This window comes from Staurois parvus, unplaced genomic scaffold (assembly GCF_062004578.1).
Source record: "Staurois parvus isolate SC_StPar_1 unplaced genomic scaffold, SC_StPar_1.0 ptg000177l, whole genome shotgun sequence".
Taxonomy (NCBI): Eukaryota; Metazoa; Chordata; class Amphibia; order Anura; family Ranidae; genus Staurois; species Staurois parvus.
Genome location: NW_028317973.1, coordinates 2,760,537 through 2,787,435, shown reverse-complemented (window position 1 = coordinate 2,787,435; position 26,899 = coordinate 2,760,537). Strand labels below are relative to the sequence as shown.

At 42.3% G+C, this 26,899-nt stretch overlaps 1 protein-coding gene across 3 annotated transcripts in view; it reads left to right on the top strand.

Moving 5' to 3' along the window:
• CDH23 (cadherin related 23) overlaps positions 1-26,899 on the top strand; it is a 1,300,862-nt gene that overhangs the window by 1,168,935 nt on the left and 105,028 nt on the right. For all 3 annotated transcript variants that reach the window (XM_089677099.1, XM_089677097.1, XM_089677098.1), the window contains exons 38-39: positions 8,266-8,385; positions 12,376-12,556. In XM_089677099.1, coding sequence (XP_089533225.1) covers positions 8,266-8,385; positions 12,376-12,556 — 301 coding nt within the window. The remainder of the gene's footprint in view (positions 1-8,265; positions 8,386-12,375; positions 12,557-26,899) is intronic.

Here is a 26,899-nt window from a genome sequence, read left to right as displayed (position 1 = left end):
TACCATAAGGCAAACAAGGCACTTGCCTAGGGCGGCATTTTTCAGGGGGGCAGCACCTCTCCCCAGAAGAAGGGATGAAAAAAAGGACACATGCACCATGGGAAACAGGTGGGATCCGAGACAGGCTGCGGGCTGCTTGATGGTGTATGTAGAGCCTGGCTCTCATTCCCGGGGATGTCTGGAGCTGTGAAGATGAGTGTCTCTCTATGGCCGGGAGGGGGGGGGTAGTGGAAGGCCCTCCCGGGGGGGAGGCAGGGGTCTTGTTGGTCAATGTCAGGATCTCTTCACGGGATGGGGAAGGGGGGGTTGTGTTGGTCAGTGTCCGTGGGGGCAGACGATTTTTGTGTTGCCTAGGGCAGCACAAAACCTAAATACACCACTGGCTGTACTGGAGTATACCCATGGTGTGGCTGTAATGCTTTGCACCACAGTGCAGAAAACATGTGCCCTGTTGGTTCAGCAGGCAGTATCACCTGCTAAACGCAACCCATTCAAATGAATGAGGTCGCAGCACAATGCACGCGATTGTGGCATGGTTGTACGGTCTTTTGGGGTTCAAATGCCCTCAAAAAATTGAACCACTACGGATTGCTCAGAGGACTACTGCATGTGTAAATGAGCCCCAATTGTACCTTGGTTACAGAAGAACACAAAGATACCAAATACTTTAGTATACCCTGTGTGAAAAAATACTCTTGCATTGGTTATGTAACTGGAAGGAAAAATGCCCCCGCATCCATGGTGTCACTGGATGGAAAAATGCCCCTGCATACATAGTGTCACTGGATGGAAAAATGCCCCTGCATACATAGTGTCACTGGATGGAAAAATGCCCCTGCATACATAGTGTCACTGGATGGAAAAATGCCCCTGCATACATAGTGTCACTGGATGGAAAAATGCCCCTGCATACATGGTGTCACTGGATGGAAAAATGCCCCTGCAAACATGGTGTCACTGAATGGAAAAATGCCTCCTACTACATTACCATGCCTTATGTGTCTGAATAGCAATCTGCATAAAGCATCTCCAAAATATCTAACAATTCAGAAAAAGAACAATCGCGTTCTCTTTCTATTTACTATATAGTTTTCATGAGTTTCATTAATTGACTGCCGCATTTTGGAATGACAAGGAATTATTAAATTGAGTGTGGCTCAGAAAAGCATTCACTGTATTTTACGCAAGCTTAACTGTCCTATAATCTTGCAGTCCTGGGCCCATGCCAAGTGCTACAGGCTATTCATTTTATTTTTCACGGTCATCAGAGTCACAACGATTTGGTCGCTTCCATTGCAGACAATAGGGTGCAACTTGCCGTGCGATTTAAAAAATCAAATCCCATGACAATTGGCACCGGTGTGAGCGGGGACTTAGTGTGACCATAAGAGAGAGTCTGAAAGCAGGGTGAAGCCTCATTCACGTCATGCAGGCATTGCGAACTTATATAAAATTCCCTAAAGACAGCTGCTTGTGGAAGTATATACTAATGGAATGAAAGGTTGTAGTTCGGTCATACGCTTTTATTTACTAGTTTGCTGTAATAGTTTTTGGGTTATTGCTGGGAGTCTGTCACTGGTAATGGACTCTGTCTGGATTTAGTCCTTCTTGTTCTGGTTATGTAACAGCTAAATGTGACTTCCATAAAAAGTCATTTTTTAAATGTGTATTCTGAATGGATGACAGTTTTGTGCTTTGTATGTCTGCATTTTGACTGATTAGTCACTGTTAGCCCCACATTCAGTGCATTCTAATGGTCACCACTGCTGTTCACAGTGTTACTTGGTGTAATTGAGGTTTTTATTTACTGGATTGTTATCAGAACTGTGTTCCTGTATTTCACATGCCGTAATAAGCAATTATTTTGTTTTCCAAGTTGACATAATAGGGTATTGCTTTCACATGTTCCCAGTGTTGATGTTTTGTTCAATATGTGTATTATTTTAACAAAATGACACTAATGACACTTCATTATATGTGACAATTAAAACATTGTGGCTGAATACATTTTCTTTTAATAATCATTATTTAGTTTTCATAATTATTTCATTGTCTGAGAGATTACAGGTATCTACTGATAAAAACAATAAGGTAGAAACATACTAGGAATAATCAGTGTTTATAATGGCATTAGATTTTTTACCGTAAGGCACTTTCTGCCTTAAAGCGGTTGGAAAGACTCAAAGTTGTTTGCCTTTATGCATTCTTTGCACGAAGGTGAAATGACCTTCTGTGTGCAGCAGCATCCCCCAGCCTCCCTAATACTTACCTGAGCCCCATCGCGATCCAGTGATGTGAATGAGAGCCTCGGCTCCCCAGGGACTCTCCCTCCTCATTGGCTGAGACAGCCATTGGCACCTGCTGCTGTCAATCACAGCCAGTGAGCCAATAATGAGAGAGAAGGTGGGGCTGAGCCACAACTCTGTGTGTGAATGGACACGCAGCCTGCTTGGGTGCCCCCAGAGCAAGCAGATTGGCAGGAGGGAGGGGCCAGAAGCACCAGCGGGGTACCCTAGAAGAGGAGGACCGGGGCTGCTCTGTGCACAGAGCAGGTAAGCATAACATGTTTGTTATTTAAAAAAAAATCCTTTAACCGCCTCCCTCCCGCCATATAAAGTAATGATGGGCGCAAGGCAGTTCTCTCGTTCTGGGAGGACGTCTGGGAGCACGCAGCATGGCGATCGGTGGTGCGCTGTGTCCCTTGGACACAGCAGATCACCTATCAATGGAAAGAGCCGAAGATGTTGGCTCGGTCATGTGATCAGCTGTGTCCAATCACAGCAGATCACATTTAAATAGGGAACTGCCGGTTATCTGCATTTCTGTCCTCACGAGCTGTCAGCGTGAGGAGGAGCGAGGAGAGCCAGTAATTGGCTTTACTCAGAGGGGACATGTGCACTGATCATCAGAGCACTGATGATCAGTGTGCCCTGATGATCTGTGTAGCCCCAGCAGTGCCACCTGTCAGTGTCCATCAGTGCCAGCTGTCAGTGCTCATCAATGCCACCTGCCAGTGCCCATCAGTGCCACATCAATGCCACATATCAGTGCCTACCAGTGCACATCAATGCCACATATTAATGTCCATATGAGCTGCCTTTCAGTGTTACCCATCAGTGCCAGTCAGTGCCACCTATCAAACCTATCAGTGCTGCCAATCAGTACCAGTCAGTGCCGCCTATCAGTGCCAGTCAGTGCCACCTATCAGTGTGCATCAGTGCCACCTATCAATGCCCGTCAGTGCTGCCTATCAGTGCTGCCTATCGGTGCCAGTCAGTGCTGCCTATCAGTGCCTGTCAGTGCTGCCTATCAGTGCCACCTATCAGTGCCAGCTATCAGTGCCATATATCAGTGCTGCCTTTCAGTGCCCATCAGTGATGCCTGTCAATGCCAGTCAGTGCCACCTATCAATGCCAGTCAGTGCCACCTATCAATGCCAGTCAGTGCTACCTATCAGTGCTGCCAATCAGTGCCAGTCAGTGCTGCCTATCAGTGCGCATCAGTGCCGCCTATCAGTGCCCGTCAGTGCTACCTATCAGTGCCGCCTATCAGTGACAGTAAGTGCTGCCTATCAGTGCCACCTATCCGTGCCATATATGAGTGCTGCCTTTCAGTGACCATCAGTGATGCCTGTCAATGCCCATCAGTGCCTCCTCATCAGTGCTCATCAGTGCCACCTATTAGTGTCCATCAGTGCAGCCTATCAGTGCCCATCACTGCAGCCTCATTAATGCACATCAGTGAAGGAAAAAAATCACTTATTTACAAAATTTTATAACAAAAACTAAGAAAAAATGTTTTTTTTTCAAAATTTTCAGTTGTTTTTGATTTGTTTAGCAAAAAATAAAAAAAACCCAGAGGTGATTAAATACAACCAAAAGAAAGCTCTATCTGTCTCAAAAAAATGCTAAAAATTTCATATGGGTACAGTGTTGCATGACCGCGCAATTGTCATTCAAAGTGTGACAGCGCTGAAAGCTGAAAATTGGCCTGGACAGGAAGGGGGTATAAGTGCCCTGTAGGCAAGTGGTTAATATCACTTTAAGGTAAAAAAAACTTTCAGTAACTGCTCCCCTCCCAAAAACAACCTGAGTTCCATCTCAATCCATCGCAGTGCCCATCTGCAGCAGCTCTTCTTCTCTTTCTCTCTCCTCACAGGAAACTTATTAGCAATGGGAGCCATTGGTTTCTGCTGCTGTCAGTGCAAGTCTTAGAAGGGAACAGGGACGGGGCCAAACTAAGCTGTGTGTGTCTATAACTGCATACAGCCCGGCTCGGGAGCACACCCACATGAGTGCCCCCATAGCAGCCATATTACTAGGAGAAGAGGAGGAGCATGCTGCACTGGCAAGGGACCCCAGAAGAGGAGGTTTGGGGCTTTTGTGTGCAAAACCATTGGACAAAGCAGGTAAGTATAACATGTTGTTTTATTTTAATAGAAAATATGAAGCTTTACAATCACTTTAAGATTTAGGAAATGAAAACAATACAATGTGGTGAGCTTTTTTATATCTGCTCTTGAAGGTGTACAGATTCAAACTGTATACAGTAAACTGCAGATATTAGGCAGATCATTTCCTATGGATCCCGTCAGCCTTTGTCAGGAATGGACTCAGCACTGGTGGTGGGACTCACCTGCCGTGTGGGCTGCAGTACCAGGGCTGACCTCAGCAGCCAGAAGCTCACTCCTGCAGTCAGCCAACACCTGGGGCTGATTGCAGGAGTTGTATTTAAGGAATGACCAGACCTGCAGTCAGGGCCTTGGTGTATGTTTCCCATGAGCCCCTGTACCTGGTATCCTGTGTTCCTGCCTAGTTGCCAACCCTGCTTTTATCCTGACCTCTGCTGACCGTCTCCTGTTGAACCCCTGGCTTGCCTGACCATCCTTCTGCCTGATCCTCTGTACCGCGCTGCCCGTGAGTTACTGAACCCGGCTTGTGACCCTGACTATTCTCTGCCTGCTCCTCTGGTACCTCACTGCCTGCACATTGCTGACCTGGCCTGCCTGACTACGCCTGACACTACCCAGATGATCCATCCATCCCGCACGGATCCAGTCACTACTGTCCAAACCTGCCAGCCCCTTCACATCAGGCTTCCCCCGGTACATACCCTCGGCGGACCCCTCTACCACAGTTGGGTGCACTCAGGGGCCACGACCTGGTCTCAGCCCTGCGCCAAGTCCATCCCCACCATCAGGGGCTCTGGTGAAAAGGCAGACTGGGGCTTAGACTCCGCGCCCTGGGGAATCCTGGTCTGTGGGTCACTAGAGATCCCGCCTGACAGTACCTTACGGCCCGCCTGACCATTCCTCCTCTCCAGCCCTGACTACGCCTGTGTTCCCACACATTTCTGGTCATACCCGGATCCTTAACAGCCTTTTAACAGCTTGTGCTGTGGAGGAGGGGCGCCTTTTTATTTTAAAATGTGCTAGAATAATGACCAAACCAGTAGTTGAAACAAGCAAATGTTGAAGGGGGACTGTTTGGATGCCGTTGGAAGTCAAGTAAAAAGAAAATAATCACAAACAAAATAAATTTTATTACAAATAGTGTTCACATATAAAATTGCTCTCCAGCAAATACAGTAACCATTAAGAACCATTAATAACATGCCATACATGACAATCACGGTGATGCTATTCAATCTACGCGTTTCAAGGATTGACTCACTTCACCCATGAAATGCGTAGACCAACTTGTACAACCTTAATTGTCATCTATGACATGTTATGGATGGTTCCTAATGATTACTGTATTTTATGGAGAGCAATTTTATATGTGAACACTAGTTGTAATAAAATTTATTTTGTTTTAAATTATTTTCAGTTTATTTGACTCCCAACAGCATATATAAAGACCCACTTTCACATGTGTTTGTTTCTGCTTCCATTATATAGAATGTTGCCCTTGGGAGTCTCTAATGTGGGCTGCCGTTGCTGACCTCCTCCAAATAATTGAATAAAAAGAGGCTGGGGTCCCCTCGGGTGAAGGGTCACTCCCAATATATACACTAGTGCCACATCCTAATTTTGACTAGTCAGAAGTAACAGAAATGCTACAAATGGACCTTTATGTTTAAACACAGCAGCAAATCACCCTATAGTGACCCAGAAAAGTTATCCACCTCCACCCTTGAAGGCTAATTGAACAAAATAATAAAACTTTTCCCTAAAACAAATAAATAACAATAAAAAAACAAAAAAATATAAAATAAAACCCACATCAAAATATAAAACCATAAAAAATTTGTCCCAAATATCCAAAATTCAAAAAATACAAAAATAATAAATAATCCAAAAAAATATAATAAAGAATCCAAAAAAATAATAATCTAAAAATATAATCCCCACAGGTGTAAATAATACTTTTCTTTCTTCTTTCATCAAACACTCCTTCTCAATATCCGCAAATCCTGATGACAGTACACCTCAAAAAGAAAAAACTTGACATAGTGTCATACCTTTTATATAATACAACACACGTGCCACGCAGCATGCAAAATCCTTTATAAATGTGTATACTCTATACACGAGTATCTATACACATGCAAATATTCTATAGTGAATATAGATATACAGTAAGTGAAACACACTCATATAAAAAAGTGTCAAAACACCATGTGTAAAAACAACTCCCAATGAACACTGCAAGTGTGTATCTCAGTGTTCCCCTAAACCCAAAACAACACTCTCCAACTCATATGCTGATGGGTAATTGCCCTATATCAAAAACATCAAGGCAGGACACCACTCTGGGTTCATTTCTCCTCAAACCGATTTTATCCAATGCTAGGGTTTTTCTTCCATTCTCAAGAAAATCCACAGTCACAGATAGTCTATAACATATCCTCCTTTATTAGTAACTCACATAGAATCTGGGTGAAAACAGCTCCTCCTCACAGGGATACAAGTGTGGACAGATTCAGGGAAACATTGGCCACATGTTCCCACTTCCAAGATGGCCGCGATCGCACTTCCGGTCAACGTCGATACGTCTGACGTCACGTGTACTGACGCGTTTCGTCACTTCCTATGACTTTTTCAGAAGACCCTATCAAAAGTGATAGTGGCTGGGGGGGGGGGAAAGTACCTCCACATGTGGCACCATGTTACACCCTGAATACAGGAGTAACATATAACTAATTGGAGTTAGCATGTAAATCATTATCCTGCCAAGTGCTGAAAACAGGCAGTGATTTTAGTATGAATCCAAATTACAGATGGACAGGTGTATGTAATATATAAAGTCGACAACAAACATTAAAATTAATCTTTTGGAATAGAGGCACTTAAGAGGAGATATAACTGTAATATACAAATATCTAAATGGTGACTCTAGCATAGGAAAAAAATGAATCAGTCTCAGATTGCTTAAGAAGACACATGGCCACTCAATGAAGTAGGACGAGAAGTGATTTAACCTTAACCTCTTCGCGCCGGTACCTCCCGACCCTTAAGAGTTTCAGAAGCTGGGAGGCGGGGCAGGGTTTTAGCGTCATGTGACCGCCGTGATTCGCCATCACGACGGTCATATGAATGGAAAAGGTCCAGATCGAAAGGGGAGATCGGGACCTTTCCGGGAGTTGCGGACATATGTGCAGGGCTAATTGTATGCAAATATGCAGTCGCTCGGCGACAAGACGCCCGGGAGGCGGGGCAGGGTTTTAGGTTCATGTGACCGCCGTGATTCGCCATCACGGTGGTCACATGATCGGAAAAGGTCCAGATCGAAAGGGGAGATCGGGACCTTTCCGGGAGTCGCGGACATATGTGCAGGGCTAATTGAACGTAAATATGCAGTCGCTCGGCGTCAAGACCCAGACACCGAGAGGCCGCATATTTGTGTGCGATTGGCATCAAGGGATTAAACTGCATAGGTGGTTTTTTACTGTTAGAGCGGTAAGAAAGTGGAACTCTCCTTTCAACAATTGGTAGTGTCAGCAGGGAGTGTTAATAATTATAAAAAAACTCTTAGATGGTCATCTTAGTGAATGCAATATACAGGGATATGGGAAATGGCAGAGACATACTGTAAATACATACGCACTCATACCCTCACATCCACAAAGTTTGAACTGAATGGTGTTTATTTGACCTTATCAACTATGTAACTATAATATATATTATTGTGTGAACAAAGTATTCATTTTAAATGATATGCAAGTCCTTTAAGCCTCTGTCTGTCATTGTCTTAAAGTATTCACCACATTTTTGTTGTCGTAGGAAATGAATTGTAATTATACAGCATATTTTCTTTTTTCTAGGGCCTGATACGTGCTGTGAAGGAACTAGATTATGAAGTCTGTCTGGGTAAATATACTCTAATTGTAACTGCAACAGACAGGTGTCCTATTGTACCACGTCGTCAAACCTCCACTACCACGGTATGTATTCTGAAAAAATCAGCTAGACAAATGAAAATGATAGTGACTAAAGAAATGACTAGACAAAAAGGTTAACCGAATGCAAAGAATATGTGCACAGTGTGCAGCCATGCAGTAGACCAGCCATTATCAACCATTTTACCCCAGGGGAACAAAAAATGTTCAGGTCTCAGGGAACCTCTGCTAAGATTAGTCCATCGGGGAATTGACATAATGCTCCTTACATTGGTGGTCAGTGAGAAGAATACCCCCTTACAGTGGTTGCCAAAATGTCACCCTAAGGCTCCATACAGACTGGGTGTTTTAATAACGCTGGTAACATTAGCTTTGTAAAATCTCGTTAAAAAAGTGAGTTTTTCAGCGTTTTTGTATTAACATTTAGCGGCGTTTTGCCGTGTTTTTTGCGTTTGCTTTTTTTAGAGTTTTTTTTTTTGCCCAAAAAAATATTTTTTGATAAACAAATGTCCAAAAAGGCTGGTTTGCCATGATTTACCGTGGTTTACTGTGTTTTGCTGCATTTTTCAGCATTAGAGTGTTTTTACAGCTAAAAAACTCCTCTAGAAACCCACTAGTACTGTTTTTTTTCCAGCCAAAAAACTCCCCTGCCAAAAAACGCTGATTACAGCCTAAGTGTGCATGGACACAGGATGCTGGGGAGTTTACTGGCTGCAGAAAAAAAGTCAAAAGCCAAAAACAGCCGCTGTAAAAACGTCCAGTGTGCATGAGGACTCACAGTCAGCTAACAAGATGGTTGATGACAACTATGCAGGCATCATCAAATGGGAGTTCAGTCAGCCACAGCCCAAGGAACTCTTGGGTTCCGTAGAATCTTGGACAAGAATGGCTGCAGTGGACTGTCACTTTTCTAGCAGTGATTCATTGGTTTGTTTGTAGTAATCTTTATTAGGACTTGTGTTTTTTGAGAATTACTTCTCTTATAAAATTGCTTCTTATTTGCCTTTCTTTCTAGAATTCTTTTTATTTATGCATCCTTCTTTTAAGATGCAATTTTAAAGATACTTCTTTAGCCTTTTATGGTGATTTAAGTCAAAATAAGACCTTAAGAAATTTCATATGCAATTCCTGTTTAAAAGATATTTTTAGACATGAAGATGGATGAACTTCTATCAGTAGGAAGTCTGTCATTCGGTAAATTTCCTTCCTCAAGAGAACATATTATACCCCATTTAATACTGTGTGTGTAGGAGCATTGGTCATCCAGTGCCTGCCATAACTAAGCATTGTAAAGTGTGATCTCTTCACCCTCCTCTCCCAGAAGAAAGCTCATTACCCTTCCCCTTGCCTGAAAACAAGTACTGAAACACAGGAATTGTTTCCACATTAATTTACATTAAGAAGTATTTGTTCCGAGGATTTTACAGTATAATTCCAAGAAAAGCTTTGTGTATTACAGGTAAAAAAAATGTAAAATATAAGTAAAAAAGGCTGCAAACATTAATATTTACCTTTGGAGCCTTGTGTTCATTGTTGACACACAGGGCAAGCAGGGAGATGCTCAAGCATTGAACCGCATGACTCCTGTTCATTCTGTCTTTACCCCTCAACTAATGTGCTTCAGAAGAGTACACTTCACGATAGGAAATTACAATTTTTTTTCATGGCTCCTACATATCTTCAGTGCATTCCTTGAATTATTCTGCTACCTTTTTTAAGATATAGTCACAAAGTAAAATTGTGTATCTAACCTAACATAACTTTAATACAATCCTTTATTTAAAATATTATATTTCTTACATAAGCGTTATGTATGTTTTTATTTACAGTATTTTCTGGCGTATAAGACTACTTTTTATACTTACAAATATACCCCAAAAATTGGGGGTCGTCTTATACGTGGGTTATAAAATGTGAACCTTGAGTTTGTTTGGGTCAAGCTGGCTGGATGTGTGGTAATACTGTACATACAGTATACCGTGCTGAGCCAAGCTGGCTAAAAACAAATGTCCCTATGACAGATTAATCTGTCAGCCTGCTGGATGTGCGGTATATACAGTATACTGCGCTGAGCCAAGCGGTTTCAAAACGTACCGGTACATCCCTACTGTAATCAGCCCGCTGGATGCGTGTATGTACGGTAGCTGCGGCTACATACAGTATACACTGGACCAATCACGGCGAGTGATGTATTCTACTAATGAATACAAAGCCTGCTTGGATTGGCTGAGTCAGAGAGGTGGGCTGATGATGTCACAACCTCAGCCAATCCGAGCAGGCTTTGTATTAGTAGAATACATCGCTCGCTGTGATTGGTCCAGTGTATACTGTATGTAGCCGCAGCTACTGTACATACACGCATCCAGCAGGCTGATTACAGTAGGGACGTACCGGTACGTTTTGAAACAGCTTGGCTCAGTATGCTGTATATACCACATATCTAGCGGGCTGACAGATTAATCTGTCATAGGGACATTTGTTTTGAGCCAGCTTGGCTTAGCGCGGTATACTGTATGTACATTACTGCACATCCAGCGGGCTGTATATATACTGTATACTGTATGTAGCCGAAGCTACGGTATTACCGCACATCCAGCGGTAACCATCTGACTTGGAATTTGATCCATATGATGACTGTCTTACAAGTGTATCACAAGATGTCATTTATGAACTTATGATGTCAGAGGATGAACATGAGGATTTTGAAGGATTTTAAGTACCGGTAAGTCATAACCATTTCAAATAACAAATCTGGTGTTTTTGAATGGTGTTGCCTCGGAAGGGGGATAGTGTTATACGGCGAGTATAGCCCAAAACCTATGTATTAACTGGAAAATTAGGGGGTCGTCGTATACACCCAGTCGCCTTATACGCCGGAAAATACGGTAAGTCTAAAGCCTAGTACGGATGAACAGAAAATTGTACAAAAAAATACCAATTTCGAAGTGATTGTACGATAATCTGATCTTTAGTACATAGCTTTCATCCAAAATTATTCAAAGGAACAAACACAAAAATTATGATACCAGATTGTTCAATTTTTGTTTAAAGTAATACCTTTAGTGTTCCTGTATTACTTCAGAGATCCTGCCATGAAAATCTTTGTTCAGGAACCTCCTGCTATAGGGAGACAACTCATGGTCCCTGTCTCCTTATGGCTTTTCTGTCACAAACTCTCCTAAAGGAAGAGCCCACTTGCCACAGGTGCTGTTCAGAGAACATTTTGCTTTTTTCTCAATGAAGAGTCCAATCAGAGAACGCTCTACATGAGAAAATGCTAAGTGTTCCCGGAATTGCTATGTAATTATGTAAAAATTGCCATACTAATACTTAAGCTTTAATATTTCCTGAGGACCTAGAAGTGGTATCGTTAGTCATGAATACCACAGAATTAGTCTTTGGTCATATTAGGTAACAGAATATACTCTCCAGTGCTCCAGGGATCAAATGCAAAAGAAAAACCAGGGGAACCAGGACCAAAATTGCTTATGAATAGCCTTTCGGAGATGCTGCCCTCCTCAGATAGGGAAATCAACAACTGGAAAAAGAGCAGACGGAGGTGCTAACCCTAGTGCATTATTCACTAGGGGATTTTTTGGTCATATTAGGAATGGCTGACACTCTTCTAAATATACAAAAAAAGAGAAGAAAAGGAGTTTCCTGATCAGTAGCCAATATCCCCAGAATTACAAGATAAATAAAGGGAAAAGACCCCCTATAGGACTTGGGACTTTGAAGGTATATATATATATATATATATATATATATATATACCGAACAAAGTTTTATAAAAAGTACAAGCTTTTTACTGTGTCAAAAAATTATTCTAACATGTAGACATACCATACAAAACATCATCCAAGGTCATTGGATGATGTATTATATGGTATGTCTACATGTTAAAATAATTTTTTGACACAATAAAAACCTTGTACTTTCTATAAAACTTTTTTTATATATATGTACACCTTCAAAGTCCCAAGTCCTATAGGGGGGGTCTTTACTCTTCTAAATCTATATCATTTATTCTTACAGGTCTTGGTCAATGTTAATGACATCAATGACAACTGGCCAAAGTTTCCAAATGTTTATGAGGGTCCTTTTGAGATCACTGAAGGGCAGCCTGGTCCTAGAGTATCAACCTTTAAGGCTGAAGATAAAGATTCTGGTCTCAATGGCCAAGTAGAATACAGCATTGTAGGTGGTGATATTCTTGGTAAGTGTACATTACTAATATTCATTCATCATGGTCATTTCACTAATGCATAGATATTTAATCTTCACTGAATCTTATTATAAATTATCCTGTGTATAAAAAGTTATATACATGTGGAGGAATTACACAAAATAGATGATGAGTATATCTACTTCTTCTACAAGGCCTGCCATAGCTATTAGTGTTGGGGACAGGCATGACTTCCATTGACACCTAAAGTAGTGCAGGTATTAAGAGAAAACTTAGAGACTGGTTTAGGAGTATTTATTTGAATGTTAAAAACACCCCAGCTTAAGAAACTGAAACATAATTGGGAATAGGTGATATTTTGAGATTTAACCTAAATTGTGGGCGTGTTTGCTTAGATAAGAGTTGTTCTTTAACCAGTACCTGCCACCCATACTTAAATATGTGGCAGCACAGAGGTGGGTCTTACTCCAAGCTGCCATATATCTGCGTTACTGTTCTGTGTTGGGGTCATGCTTAGCACCTCTAGCACTGTGGCCATGTAGTGCCCATTGGGAGCCTGTGGGACAGGCACTGTGACAGCTAATCAGTGATCACATGATTGGGAAATCTATGAAGGTAAAAAAACCTTCTGCATGCAGTCCCCCCCCCCCCCCTTGTTCTTACCCAAGTCTGATCTCGATCCAGCAATGTGCTCTCCCTTCTCATTGGCTCAGAGACAGCAGTTGGAGCCACTGGCTCAATCACAGCCAGTGACAAGAGAGTGGGAGTGCCGGGTCCCTATGTCTGTGTCAACAGATACAGACAGTAAGGCTCAGTACAAGTACACAAGTGCCCCCATAGCCAGCGCCTTGCTATGGGAGCAGTTGGCAGGGGGAGGAGCCAGGAGCATTGGAGAGAGTATCCGAGAATAGGAGAATCAAAGCTGTTCTGTGCAAAACCATTAAATATAGCAGGTAAGTATGACATGTTTGGGTTTTTAAAGATAAAGAAAAATTGTTTAGAATCACTTTAAGCACAATTTTAAAAAATCCTTTATTTTATTTGCAAATAACTTTGCAGTGCTTTGTATCAGAATCATTGTTTTAGTGGTTTCCTGTCATTTTAATAGAACACATTTTAGGAAAAAAATGTTTACTTTTCATTTACAGTAACATATTTAACCTATGGATTCCATTAAAAAAATATTTTTGGTAACACTATATCACTACAAGAAAGCCTTATTTGTATTAAAAGGAAACAATATGAGCATTCCTCGGTTATCTAAATAGTAACATTTGCTGAGCAAACCCTTTGGCGCTATATAAATACTGTATAATAATAATAATAATAATAAATAATAATAATAATAATTTAATATGAGTCAAATAAACAGGCACACAGCAGAAACACCCTACCTACTGTACCATGTGTATGATGGCCATTCTCACTGGCTAAAGGAATGCACAGGAGGCAGGAAGGAGGGGGAAAGCTTTGCCTGTCAGAATGGTTGAATTTGGAAGAATTCTGCAGGTATGCACATGCATCTATAGATCATTGCACTTAATTCCTGCAGACGTTGATCCCCTTACTTCAAGAGTCTCCCCAGTTATGCATTACTTCCACATACAGTCTGTCTAAAGAAGTTGGATTTTGAAAACAGCATACATGTCACCATTAAACAGTAATTATATATTATATTTAAAAGAGTCATATGTGCAGCTGTGTTCCAAAGGTGGATACACATATAGACTATGCCTTAACCCAGCTATGAAACTGGAGCACACCTTCTCAGCAATGAACAGTGGAATGATTGTGGCATGCAGATTATTTATTTCATTTAATGCCCCAAATTTATTTATTTATTTAAAGCTGAACTCCAGGTATGACCTTTATTGCATACATACATTGGTACAGCTTAGAGAATGTAAGTATGTGTATCTCCTGTGCTGAGCAGCTTAGCTTCTGTATACTGACCATAGGGAGTCTCTACTGCAGTAGTGCTGCCATTCACAAAAAGGCTTGTATTTTTTTCAGTGAATAGAAGCATCCTCTGATTGGATGAGGTGGAAAGAAATGGCAGTGATGTCACAATCTCTACCTTATGAAATTAGAGAACATCTTGTATTCATTGAAAAAAAGAATCTGTGATTTGCAGCAATGCCAAGCAAGTGATCCCATGTGGTCAGGGGGCAGAGTAGAAGTCCCTCAGCAGAGAACCTAGAAGATTGCAGCTATCACTGTAGTAGAGATGACTACTACAGTGATTTTCAGCTTCCCCAGTAACCCTTCAGTACTAAAATATGCATACATAAGCTGGGCATAGATCAAAATTGCTGAAATGGCCAAACCAGTTTGTGGCTTCCTTGTTTGACAGAAGTCGACCTTACAAGTTGGACATTTTTTGTCGATCAGAAACTGCAGTGGAGAGACTTGCTGTTAGAATGCAATGTCGCAGCAGGCCATAGATGGCTCTTTTTTATTTATTTTTTTTTCAGCCAGTGGGCTGAACGATAAACAAAAAAGTTTCCTCCATCCACACAAGCAAGGTGGATGGAGCAAACAGTTTAGTTTTTCATTCAGCCCGCTGGCTGAATGAAAAAAAAAAGAACCATCTATGGTCAGCTATACAATGGTCCAAAATCCAACAGTAACAAGAAACTGGTGCTCAAATCTCTCTTGCTGCACTCAAAATGAAATCCAGCACTTGCTGAGGTGCCGCTCTTGGTAGATTTGGGAATCTTGGTACTAGCAGAAAAGAACAAAACAGGGCACACTCTCCTCGTGCATTACTGTGATAATATGACATTTTTTATAAAAAATACAAAAGCATACTCACAAGCCAAAAAGGTCATAAAAACAGAGACAATGGGGTTTATTTACTAAAGCTGGAGAGTCCAAAATCAGACTCCCTTCTGCATAGAAACCAATCAGCTTCCAGGTTTCATTGCCAAAGCTTCATTGAACAAGCTGAGGTTAGAAGCTGATTGGTTTCTATGCAGAAGGGAGTCTGATTTTGGACTCTCCAGCTTTAGTAAATAAACCCCAATGAGTCAAAAGATGCCAGTTGTGGACAGCATAGGTCCACGTATAAAGTGCTAACACGTTTTGGGAGTAGAAAATTTTTAGGACCTATGTTGTTCACGACTGGCATCTTTTGACTCCTTGTCTCTGTTTTTATGACCTTTTTGGCGTGTGAGTATGTTTTTGTATTTTTATAATAAATTTCATATTATCACGGTAATGCACGAGGAGAGTGCGCCCTGTTTTGTTCTTTTATACAAAGGTCCAAGCTTGACCAATCTAAGTATACCAAGCGCAAATTGTGGTAACATTAGTAACCAATTGGAATTCACTTTCCTTAAGTCGCACTACTTCAATTTGTCCTTCAATGTATTTCATGTATATCAGGGGTGATGGCATGTGTTAAGCAATGGAGACCATATTCAGTTACACAACTTCTATACTTCAAGATGGATCCTGAATGACTACAACAGATAACACCCTTTTACCTTTGTAGCATTGTTCCTTTTACTGTTTTACTGAATACTCTGCTCGAATTTACAGTCTGCTCAGGGTGAGGCATTACATACACGTTTAGTTGACAGGAAGCCTGTTCCCAAGGTTGCATAGACAGTTTTGCAGAACATTAGCATGACAGCTGGGTGTGCCAAAACCAAACACAAGCTATACCACCAAGATGTAATGTAGGCAATGCGTTGGTGAAGTTCATTTGTACCGGTAGCAGTCTACCCACTGTCGTTCTACATAAGTGCATATTAAATTATGTCTCATCACCCCAGAGGTCCAAATATCTGTACAGTTCTGCTCCATGGTGATATGCATTTATTGATAAAATGTTACGGCACAAAAGGCAGCTCTCATCCAATATGTCACTATTTTCCATTGTCAACATACACATAAATGGTTTACTTGCTTTAGAGTAAATCAGATAATAGAGGAAGTCAGATAATATCTTGTACATCCTTTGGTAAAGGTACTTGTGGAAAGACATAAGGATGGGAGGCTTGATGCCAAAACATTTTCTTCGTGTGTGGTGCAAACATTTTGCTTTGCATTGCAAAATACTCTTTACAGATAATTAATCTACTATTTGGCTCATGAATTTTCAGAAGCTAGAGGCATATGTTAGTTTGTCATATTGTGATCTTGTATTATGCTTTGTATGGATCAATAGCTGTGTATATTAGTAAACCATTTATATCATATGTACTGTAGTATATTTAAACACACAAACATTTGATACTTTGCAGGTTACTAGTCCTTATATGTAATGGTTGCATCGGTTTTCTTTTTTAGGTATAGCACTACCCCCTTAGGAGACACAGAAGTTTGGGTATCTCTATAGTACTGCTCAGCCAGGCAATACGCATTTTCCATACAGACTTGCATCCAGGAGACAGTAACTAGTCCTTAAGCTTGTTTTGAAGTTTTATTAGGTGATTTAGAACTTGCATTGGGTAAGGGGTGTGTGGGATGCACAAGGGTAATGGCGACAGAGGGACAAAATCCTTAGCGACTATAATCCTAATTAAAAAGGTATGCGCTAATAACAAACTTATACAAAGGTGTATATCATCATCCAAAAAAACATTTAGTGTTTTAAATAAATAATTATAGTGACCAAACATAAATTAGTGTCCAAAAAAATATATATTAGTGTCCAAAAAAATATATATATAGATCGTCAGTGACTTGAACCAATTGTGAAAAATCCACCACCAAAGGAGATTAAATGAACTCACCAGAGCTAATGGCTGGTCAGATTATAAACCAGCAACAGCGCTTGTGCTCTGGGAGCAATGAACCCGATGTCCAAATAGATATGGTGATGTTTCAGATACTTCCGGATAGTAATAATCACAGACAAACAACTTTGCAGCCCAAGCTCTTATGATGAACTTCTCCACTCTCTCTCATACCTCCATGAGAGCATACAGTACACTCAGGGACAAAAAAAGAGAACATAATGGTGCAATACGTTTTTTCATTTATTTCTTTAATAAAAAAGGTATAAGGAAACTCACAAACAAGGTGTCCAACAGACACCAGCTTCAATCGCAAAAAAGGTGAGATACAATTACCGCTCGCCGCGGATCTCTCCCATACAGCACAGAACAGCAAGGCTCTCTAACGTCCACATCATGTAGGCCACGCCCAACCGGTTTCGTCACACCGACGTCATCAAGGGGCGGTACAAATGGGAACGTCAGACAGCTCTCATAAATACCACCCTTCCCTTCATCTACATAATTTTAACACCCAGCCAATCACTGCATTCCTAGTCTCCTTAATCATGCCAGCTTGAACAGGTGTTTCCCAATTTAATTATACATATACACTCTACTACATAAAAAAGCTAAATATATATACCCTGCAGGTTTAAGTCAGCGCAATACCGTTCTCCTTCAAAAATCCCCACAAAAAATAGTTAAAATTATAGAAACATAAATATATGCAGAAAAGCAATATATACTCCATCCTGTGCATGGCTCTTCAAACCACAGAAAACCCTTAAAGGGCCATGCACAGAAACTTAAAGCACAACTCCTCTCAAAATCAAATTACAAACATTTATAAAAAATATAAACCAAATAAAATACATTATATATAACAACCATTATATGTATATCAATATTTAAAGCAGATAATATCTATGTTTAAACCTCTTGAGACTAAAGATTCCAATTAATATATCCAAAAAGTCTCCTTTTTTGATATTTCTTTAATCAGATCTAAACAACTCCAATGACTTTTTACTCCCTCAATTCCATAAAAAATTTTTTAAAGATTCACATCTTTAATTTCAGTCTCAACCATTTTTTTAAAACCATCTAGATATACATTCCCTATATTTTTAGGATTAAACCTAGAAGAGTTCTTCAAATTACTATGCATGTAGACCTTTGCAGGTACTTTACTAATCCCCTCTCTTATTATCTTTAGTTTTCTCCAAAAATTTTTTTTTTTTTTTATGTTCAGCTTTCTGACAAATTTTTACAGATCGATAAAAACATCGAATTTATTTACATTTTTTCTGGGTATATATTTTAGCCCTAAATCTAAAACTTTTAACTCTTTTTTCAGTAAGACAAACATCACTTAAATTAAAAATTCCAGTGCCTATAGATCTCTTATCCTTTTCTTTTCGTTTAACTCCTCTTTTTCCTCTATACCTCCTCCATTGTTTTTCATACCATATGTATCTCTTTACTTCCATCTCCTGTAATTGGAATTGTAATATCCCATCTCTGGGTTCCATCCTCTGCTCGGGTCCTGAAAACCCCCTCTATTGGAAAAATTACCCTGAAAACCTCCTCTCTGAAACCAATTACCTTGTACACTTCCCACCAAATACGAATCTGTTTTTCTAACAAGTGCTTTAAATTATTAAAATTATCTTCCAATTCCACTCCATTTTTTTCTTTTATAGGGTTAAGTACCTCAACTAAATCCACCTTTCTTTTTTCATATACCCAAAAATATCCATGGCAGCTCTTCTTAATCACTCCAAAAAAGTTACAATCAATACCAAATTAAAAAAGAAAAAAGCGCCATTTACAAAAAAACACCAAAGTGTCAGCAGCATATCCCACCCAAAATAAATTTTGGCAACAATAATCCTAATTAAAAAGGTATGCGCTAATAACAAACTTATACAAAGGTGTATATCATCATCCAAAAAAACATTTAGTGTTTTAAATAAATAATTATAGTGACCAAACATAAATTAGTGTCCAAAAAAATATATATTAGTGTCCAAAAAAATATATATATAGATCTTCAGTGACTTGAACCAATTGTGAAAAATCCACCACCAAAGGAGATTAAATGAACTCACCAGAGCTAATGGCTGGTCAGATTATAAACCAGCAACAGCGCTTGTGCTCTGGGAGCAATGAACCCGATGTCCAAATAGATATGGTGATGTTTCAGATACTTCCGGATAATAATAATCACAGACAAACAACTTTGCAGCCCAAGCTCTTATGATGAACTTCTACACTCTTTCTCATACCTCCATGAGAGCATGCAGTACACTCAGGGACAAAAAAGAGAACATAATGGTGCAATACGTTTTTTTCATTTATCTCTTTAATAAAAAAGGTATAAGGAAACTCACAAACAAGGTGTCCAACAGACACCAGCTTCAATCGCAAAAGTGCTTTTCTGCATATATTTATGTTTCTATAATTTTATATATTTTTTTGTGGGGATCTTTGAAGGAGAACGGTATTGCGCTGACTTAAACCTGCAGGGTATATATATTTAGCTTTTTTATGTAGTAGAGTGTATATGTATAATTAAATTGGGAAACACCTGTTCAAGCTGGCATGATTAAGGAGACTAGGAACGCAGTGATTGGCTGGGTGTTAAAATTATGTAGATGAAGGGTGGTATTTATGAGAGCTGTCTGACGTTCCCATTTGTACCGCCCCTTGATGACGTCGGTGTGACGAAACCGGTTGGGCGTGGCCTACACGATGTGGACGTTAGAGAGCCTTGCTGTTCTGTGCTGTATGGGAGAGATCCGCGGCGAGCGGTAATTGTATCTCACCTTTTTTGCGATTGAAGCTGGTGTCTGTTGGACACCTTGTTTGTGAGTTTCCTTATACCTTTTTTATTAAAGAAATAAATGAAAAAACGTATTGCACCATTATGTTCTCTTTTTTTGTCCCTGAGTGTACTGTATGCTCTCATGGAGGTATGAGAGAGAGTGGAGAAGTTCATCATAAGAGCTTGGGCTGCAAAGTTGTTTGTCTGTGATTATTACTATCCGGAAGTATCTGAAACATCACCATATCTATTTGGACATCGGGTTCATTGCTCCCAGAGCACAAGCGCTGTTGCTGGTTTATAATCTGACCAGCCATTAGCTCTGGTGAGTTCATTTAATCTCCTTTGGTGGTGGATTTTTCACAATTGGTTCAAGTCACTGAAGATCTATATATATATATTTTTTTGGACACTAATATATATTTTTTTGGACATTAATTTATGTTTGGTCACTATAATTATTTATTTAAAACACTAAATGTTTTTTTGGATGATGATATACACCAGCGGTTCTCAACCTGGGGGTCGCGACCCCTTTGGGGGTCGAACGACGCTTCCACAGGGGTCGCCTAAGACCATCGGAAAACACATATTTCCGATGGTCTTAGGAACCGAGACACCGCTCCTCGCCGCCGCCGCCACCACCGCCGTCTCCAGGTGTGGGCGGGATGACATGCCGCCCCTGTCATCTGGACACACCTCGAGATCAATCCTCGCCTGTGATTGGCCGCCGGCACTGTAGCTCAGGAGAGGCACACAGGCGGCCAATCACCAGCAAGGAGGTGGAGCTTGGAGAGGAGGAGCCGAGCGGCACCGCGAAGATCGAGCGAGTGAAGAGGAGGAGAGCGGCAGGAGAAGGAAGACATCTGACAGGTAAGTGTCGGTACCATGGGAGAGGGAGGGAGCCAGCGAGCCCAGGCTGGAGCAGGGGTCTGCAAGGTAAGTATCATTGGTGTCAGTGGGAATAGTGCCCCATCATTGGTGTCACTAATACCAATGATGGGGCACTATTCCTCCCACTGACACCAATGATGGGGCACTATTCCTCCCCCAAATGACACCAACGATGGGGCACTATTCCTCCCCCACTGACACCAAGGATGGGGCACGATTCCTCCCCCCACTGACACCAACGATGGGGCACAATTCCTCCCCCCACTGACACCAAGGATGGGGCACTATTCCTCCCCCCACTGACACCAAGGATGGGGCACTATTCCTCCCCCCACTGACACCAAGGATGGGGCACTATTCCTCCCCCCACTGACACCAAGGATGGGGCACTATTCCTCCCCCCGCTGACACCAAGGATGGGGCACTATTCCTCCCCCCACTGACACCAAGGATGGGGCACTATTCCTCCCCCCACTGACACCTATGATGGGGCACTATTCCCCCCACTGACACCTATGATGGGGCACTATTCCCCCCACTGACACCAATGATGGGGCACTATTCCCCTCACTGACACCTATGATGGGGCACTATTCCTCCCCCCACTGACACCAATGATGGGGCACTATTCCTCCTCCCACTGACACCAATGATGGGGCACTATTCCTCCCACTGACAGCAATGATGGGGCACTATTCCTCCCACTGATACCAATGATGGGGCACTATTCCTCCCACTGATACCAATGATGAGGCACTATTCCTCCCACTGACACCGATGATGGGGCACTATTCCTACCACTGACACCGATGATGGGGCACTATTCCTCCCCCCACTGACACCAAGGATGGGGCACTATTCCTCCCCCCACTGACACCAAGGATGGGGCACTATTCCTCCCCCCACTGACACCAAGGATGGGGCACTATTCCTCCCCCCACTGACACCAAGGATGGGGCACTATTCCTCCCCCCACTGACACCTATGATGGGGCACTATTCCCCCCACTGACACCTATGATGGGGCACTATTCCCCCCACTGACACCAATGATGGAGCACTATTCCCCTCACTGACACCTATGATGGGGCACTATTCCTCCCCCCACTGACACCAATGATGGGGCACTATTCCTCCTCCCACTGACACCAATGATGGGGCACTATTCCTCCCACTGACAGCAATGATGGGGCACTATTCCTCCCACTGATACCAATGATGGGGCACTATTCCTCCCACTGATACCAATGATGAGGCACTATTCATCCCACTGACACCGATGATGGGGCACTATTCCTACCACTGACACTGATGATGGGGCACTATTCCTCCCACTGATACCGATGAAGGGGCACTATTCCTCCCACTGACACCGATGATGGGGCACTATTCCTACCACTGACACCGATGATGGGGCACTATTCCTCCCACTGATACCGATGAAGGGGCACTATTCCTCCCACTGATACCGATGATGGGGCACTATTCCTCCCACTGACACCGATGACGGGGCACTATTCCTCCCACTGATACCGATGACGGTGCACTATTCCTCACACTGATACCGATGACGAGGCACTATTCCTCCCACTGACACCGATGACGAGGCACTATTCCTCCCACTGACACCAATGATGGGGCACTATTCCTCCCACTGATACCAATGACGGGGCACTATTCCTCCCACTGATACCAATGACGGGGCACTATTCCTCCTCCCACTGATACCAATGACGGGGCACTATTCCTCCCACTGACACCAATGATGGGGCACTATTCCTCCCCCCACTGACACCAATGATGGGGCACTATTCCTCCTCCCACTGACACCTATGATGGGGCACTATTCCTCCTCCCACTGACACCTATGATGGGGCACTATTCCTCCCACTGATACCGATGATGGGACACTATTCCTCCCCCCACTGACACCGATGATGGGACACTATTCCTCCCCCCACTGACACCGATGATGGGGCACTATTCCTCCCACTGACACCGATGATGGGGCACTATTCCTCCCACTGACACCGATGATGGGGCACTATTCCTCCCACTGACACCGATGATGGAGCACTATTCCTCCCACTGACACCAATGACGGGGCACTATTCCTCCCACTGACACCAATGACGGGGCACGATTCCTCCCACTGACACCAATGAAGGGGGCACTATTCCTCCCACTGACACCAATGACGGGGCACTATTCCTCCCACTGATACCAATGATGGGGCACTATTCCTCCCAATGACACCAATGACGTGGCACTATTCCTCCTACTGCAAAATTACAGTTATGAAGTAGCAACGAAAATAATTTTATGGTTGGGGGTCACCACAACATGAGGAACTGTATTAAGGGGTCGCGGCGCTAGAAAGGTTGAGAACCACTGATATACACCTTTGTATAAGTTTGTTATTAGCGCATACCTTTTTAATTAGGATTATTGTTGCCAAAATTTATTTTGGGTGGGATATGCTGCTGACACTTTGGTGTTTTTTTGTAAATGGCGCTTTTTTCTTTTTTAATTTGGTCCTTAGCGACTATGTCTTTACAGCAAACATTCTTCAGGAGAGCTAGCCAGAAATTCTGGTTGCACAGTCCTGACCCTAGATGAATCCTTTCCACATCCAGCTGTAATGGTTGAATCCCTAGGCAGGAGATCCATTGCTTGCCACTGCAGTGTGAAACAGTCCTGGGTTAGAAAGCTAATCCAGTTTCCCACTAGAGTGCCTCTTTCCCCTTACTGGCCTAGGGGTGCAAGTCTATTCACTCAGTCCTTCTTCTGTACTGCTGGTGGGTCTGTGGCTGAGCCGATGAAGTCTCGAGCTTTCCTCCCTCCAAGGTCCTCTGCCTGTGGGTAGGTCTCTCTCCATCTGGGCCCCTCCCAAGCTCCTGCTCCACAGCCTCACTTCCTCTACATCTTCTACCTGAAATCTCTTGCTGTTGAGCAGGCTATGTCACTTTTAAGGGCTGTCCTGGCCCCATGCCAAACCTACTGTTGAGGATTGGCCAGAATCCCTTAAAAGTGCAGACCAGCCACTCCTTATCTCCACCGACTGCTTCTAGAACTTTGATTTGTGGCAAATTACACCCGCCTACCATTGGGTCCGCTGAAAAAACAGAAAGGAATTCCTCATCTTCCATTTAGTGGAGAAGATCGGAGGGTAGTCAATTGTAAACAGACAGCGGATTAATTTTACTCCCAGTTGCCCATAGAACAGATTAGGTTTTGTCCACGTCCGCTCTTCAGAAAATGAGTGGGCACAAATGTGTCATCCTCTCGCTCTGCTCCGATTAGCAGGGAATCTGTGAGCTGATGCTTTGCTGATCAGAACAGAATCTGTCCTGGGTGAAAGGGGCCTAAAAAAGAAAACTAATACAGCCATCACATCTAAGAATTGGTAAGCTGCAATACAATAAATGTTTGCTTTGGGGTTTAATAATACTTTCATTTTCAATGCTTGCAATCCAAAGTTTTACATAAAAAATGAGTTTACTTTGTAGGCATTTTGGTTTTCAGATTGAAAATCCATGAAATGTATTACGAATTTTAATATTTTAAGTATTAGAACATGCTGCTTTATATTATTAGAGCATAACTAAAGGGAGATTTTAACAAACTGATACTAAGAGCAGTCATCAGACTTGCAAATACACATTTCTAAAAACAGTAAAGTAGGAACTATAGGTTTTGCTTTACTAAAAAACAAGAAAAATTAGAATGATCCACAAGAGTTGTTCTCTTTATTTAAGTATGTTTGTGCAACCAGATTGTGTAAAGTCAGCAATAAAATCACATTAAAAATCGTTGGAAAAACACAGTTCTTGTGCATTTCATAATGTCCATTTCAAAACAATTAAACCTTCTCATACAACCAAAAATGTTCTATAGTGCCGTCTGGAGGTGCTAGAGAGTTAAATTTAGTTTGGGTCACAGTAGTGAGGTGAGCATGTCTAATTGGGTTACTTTAGGACAGGCTGGAGGGCACTACAGATTAGGTCTTTGGTATCTCCCCCTGGTTCTGGACTCTTCCAGAATATTCTAGAAGCCAGCGGGGGGAGGGGTGGAGACCCAAATCTTCATATTCATGGGCGTCTGACCAATCCCAGGCAGGAGGCCTGGCAGTGTGGCAGATAGGCCCATAAATATGAGCCTAGCCAACAGGGGAGTCTGGTGAACGGGTGGAAGATGGAGTGTTGAGGACCATGAGGCCTGGGAGGGGACTCAGGGGAAGGGGGGCTCTGCCTCCAGGCTGGAGCATAGAAGAAGGTGAAGGGAGGATACGAAATTTGACAGAGAGAAATGCACCACCAGTCCTATTCAGAGGGTACCCTGTTCAGCATGGAAGACAAGCACAGCTAAAAGACCTGAACAAGCAGTCTTATGCAAAATTGCAGGATACAAGGGACTCTACACCCTCAGGGCCTACAAGGGAGAGGGATGCCAGGCGCAATACCCAGCAAGTTCTCTCTGGGACAGTGCTGAGGACTGTTCTGGAATCCCTTACTCTTCAAGGCAGCCAGGTGGGTGGGTAGTTTCCAGCTGGGGTCTGAAGAGATTCACTAAGAGGGGACTAAGTGCACCTTAAAGAGACTTTGTAACTGATCCATTAAGAGACAGAAGACACTCTGGAGGGAGTAGAGTCCAGGATCCATCCTTTTTTGTACAGAAAATAGGAAGTTTGTCCTCAGAGTTGCTGTTTCAACTCATGTTGGGCATCCCATATACCCCTAGACCCTATCTAAGTTGTTTGCCCCAAATAAAACAACAAAAACAAGCCCATGGACTGGTTACTGACTCTGAATAGAAGTTGGAAAATGCATGTTGCCTGGCTGTGCAGCTATATGGAGACCCAGAAATCCAGCGGCTCCTTAGGGGGTAGCGTTACAGTTATTTTGATATTGTCACAGTTATAGGGTGTCTGAAAACACCCAAAGTGGGGTTCACTATGCATGTTAGTTCAGGCTGTTCCTGAACTAACATGCTGTTTTTTGGTGCCAGTGTACTGAAATTGTTAAGGGTTTTTTATGATAGGTATGTAAGCCCTATTCCTGGAAGATGAAGACCTCCATGACAAGCCATGGAGTTCTTATTTGAAGTTACAAGGTCAATACACCATCACTTATACACAGAGATATATTCTGAGACACCCAGGGACCTTCTGGGCTGCGCAATGATCCAATACCCCGGGCTATGTCCTGCAGCACTCATTAGGCTTTCTAAGCTGGGGTGCCAGAGACTAATGTAATGACTTTCTTATGCTTTATGTTGTGGACACAGAATTTGTCCATATTAGAAAGCAGTATGTTCCAATATCTTGCAAGCCAGTGTAATGAGCACTTATTGGTCACAATGAGAAATTTATTGAAAAATGGATAACCAAGTCAAGTTATCATGTGCTAACCCAGCGTTTCTCAATCTTTTCTCAGTCGTGGCATCTTTTCTGCACAATCTTGAGGAACCCCATTCTAAAATGTAAAAACTAAACTAATAGTTTTACATAATGCAGTAATATCCGTGCAGGTAGGACACCCAACATTAGAGGGGATTTACTCCTACAAAGCAAATACACCTTTGTACACTGATACTGACTAGTATTCCATTGTTCTTCTTCTCCCCCAGTTTCTCTCCCTCACTCATCTAATGTGACCCCAGTGCTGAGGGAGAGGGGCAGGGGAGGGGCAAACAAGGAGCACCCAATGGGTTCCTTATCAACCAATGGCATCATTGGTTGTTAAGACACCAGTGACTGGTTGTAATGTTGCACAATAAAAACCTGTGGCTTTGTGTAACAGAAAAGCAGGCTTGAGCCACTTACTGGCTTGTAAACACTTTTTGGGCAATTTGGGGCAATTTTAAGGCATTCTACAAAGGTACCTCTGAAGAACCCAGAAGGCACCGCTGGTTGAAAAAGGCTGTG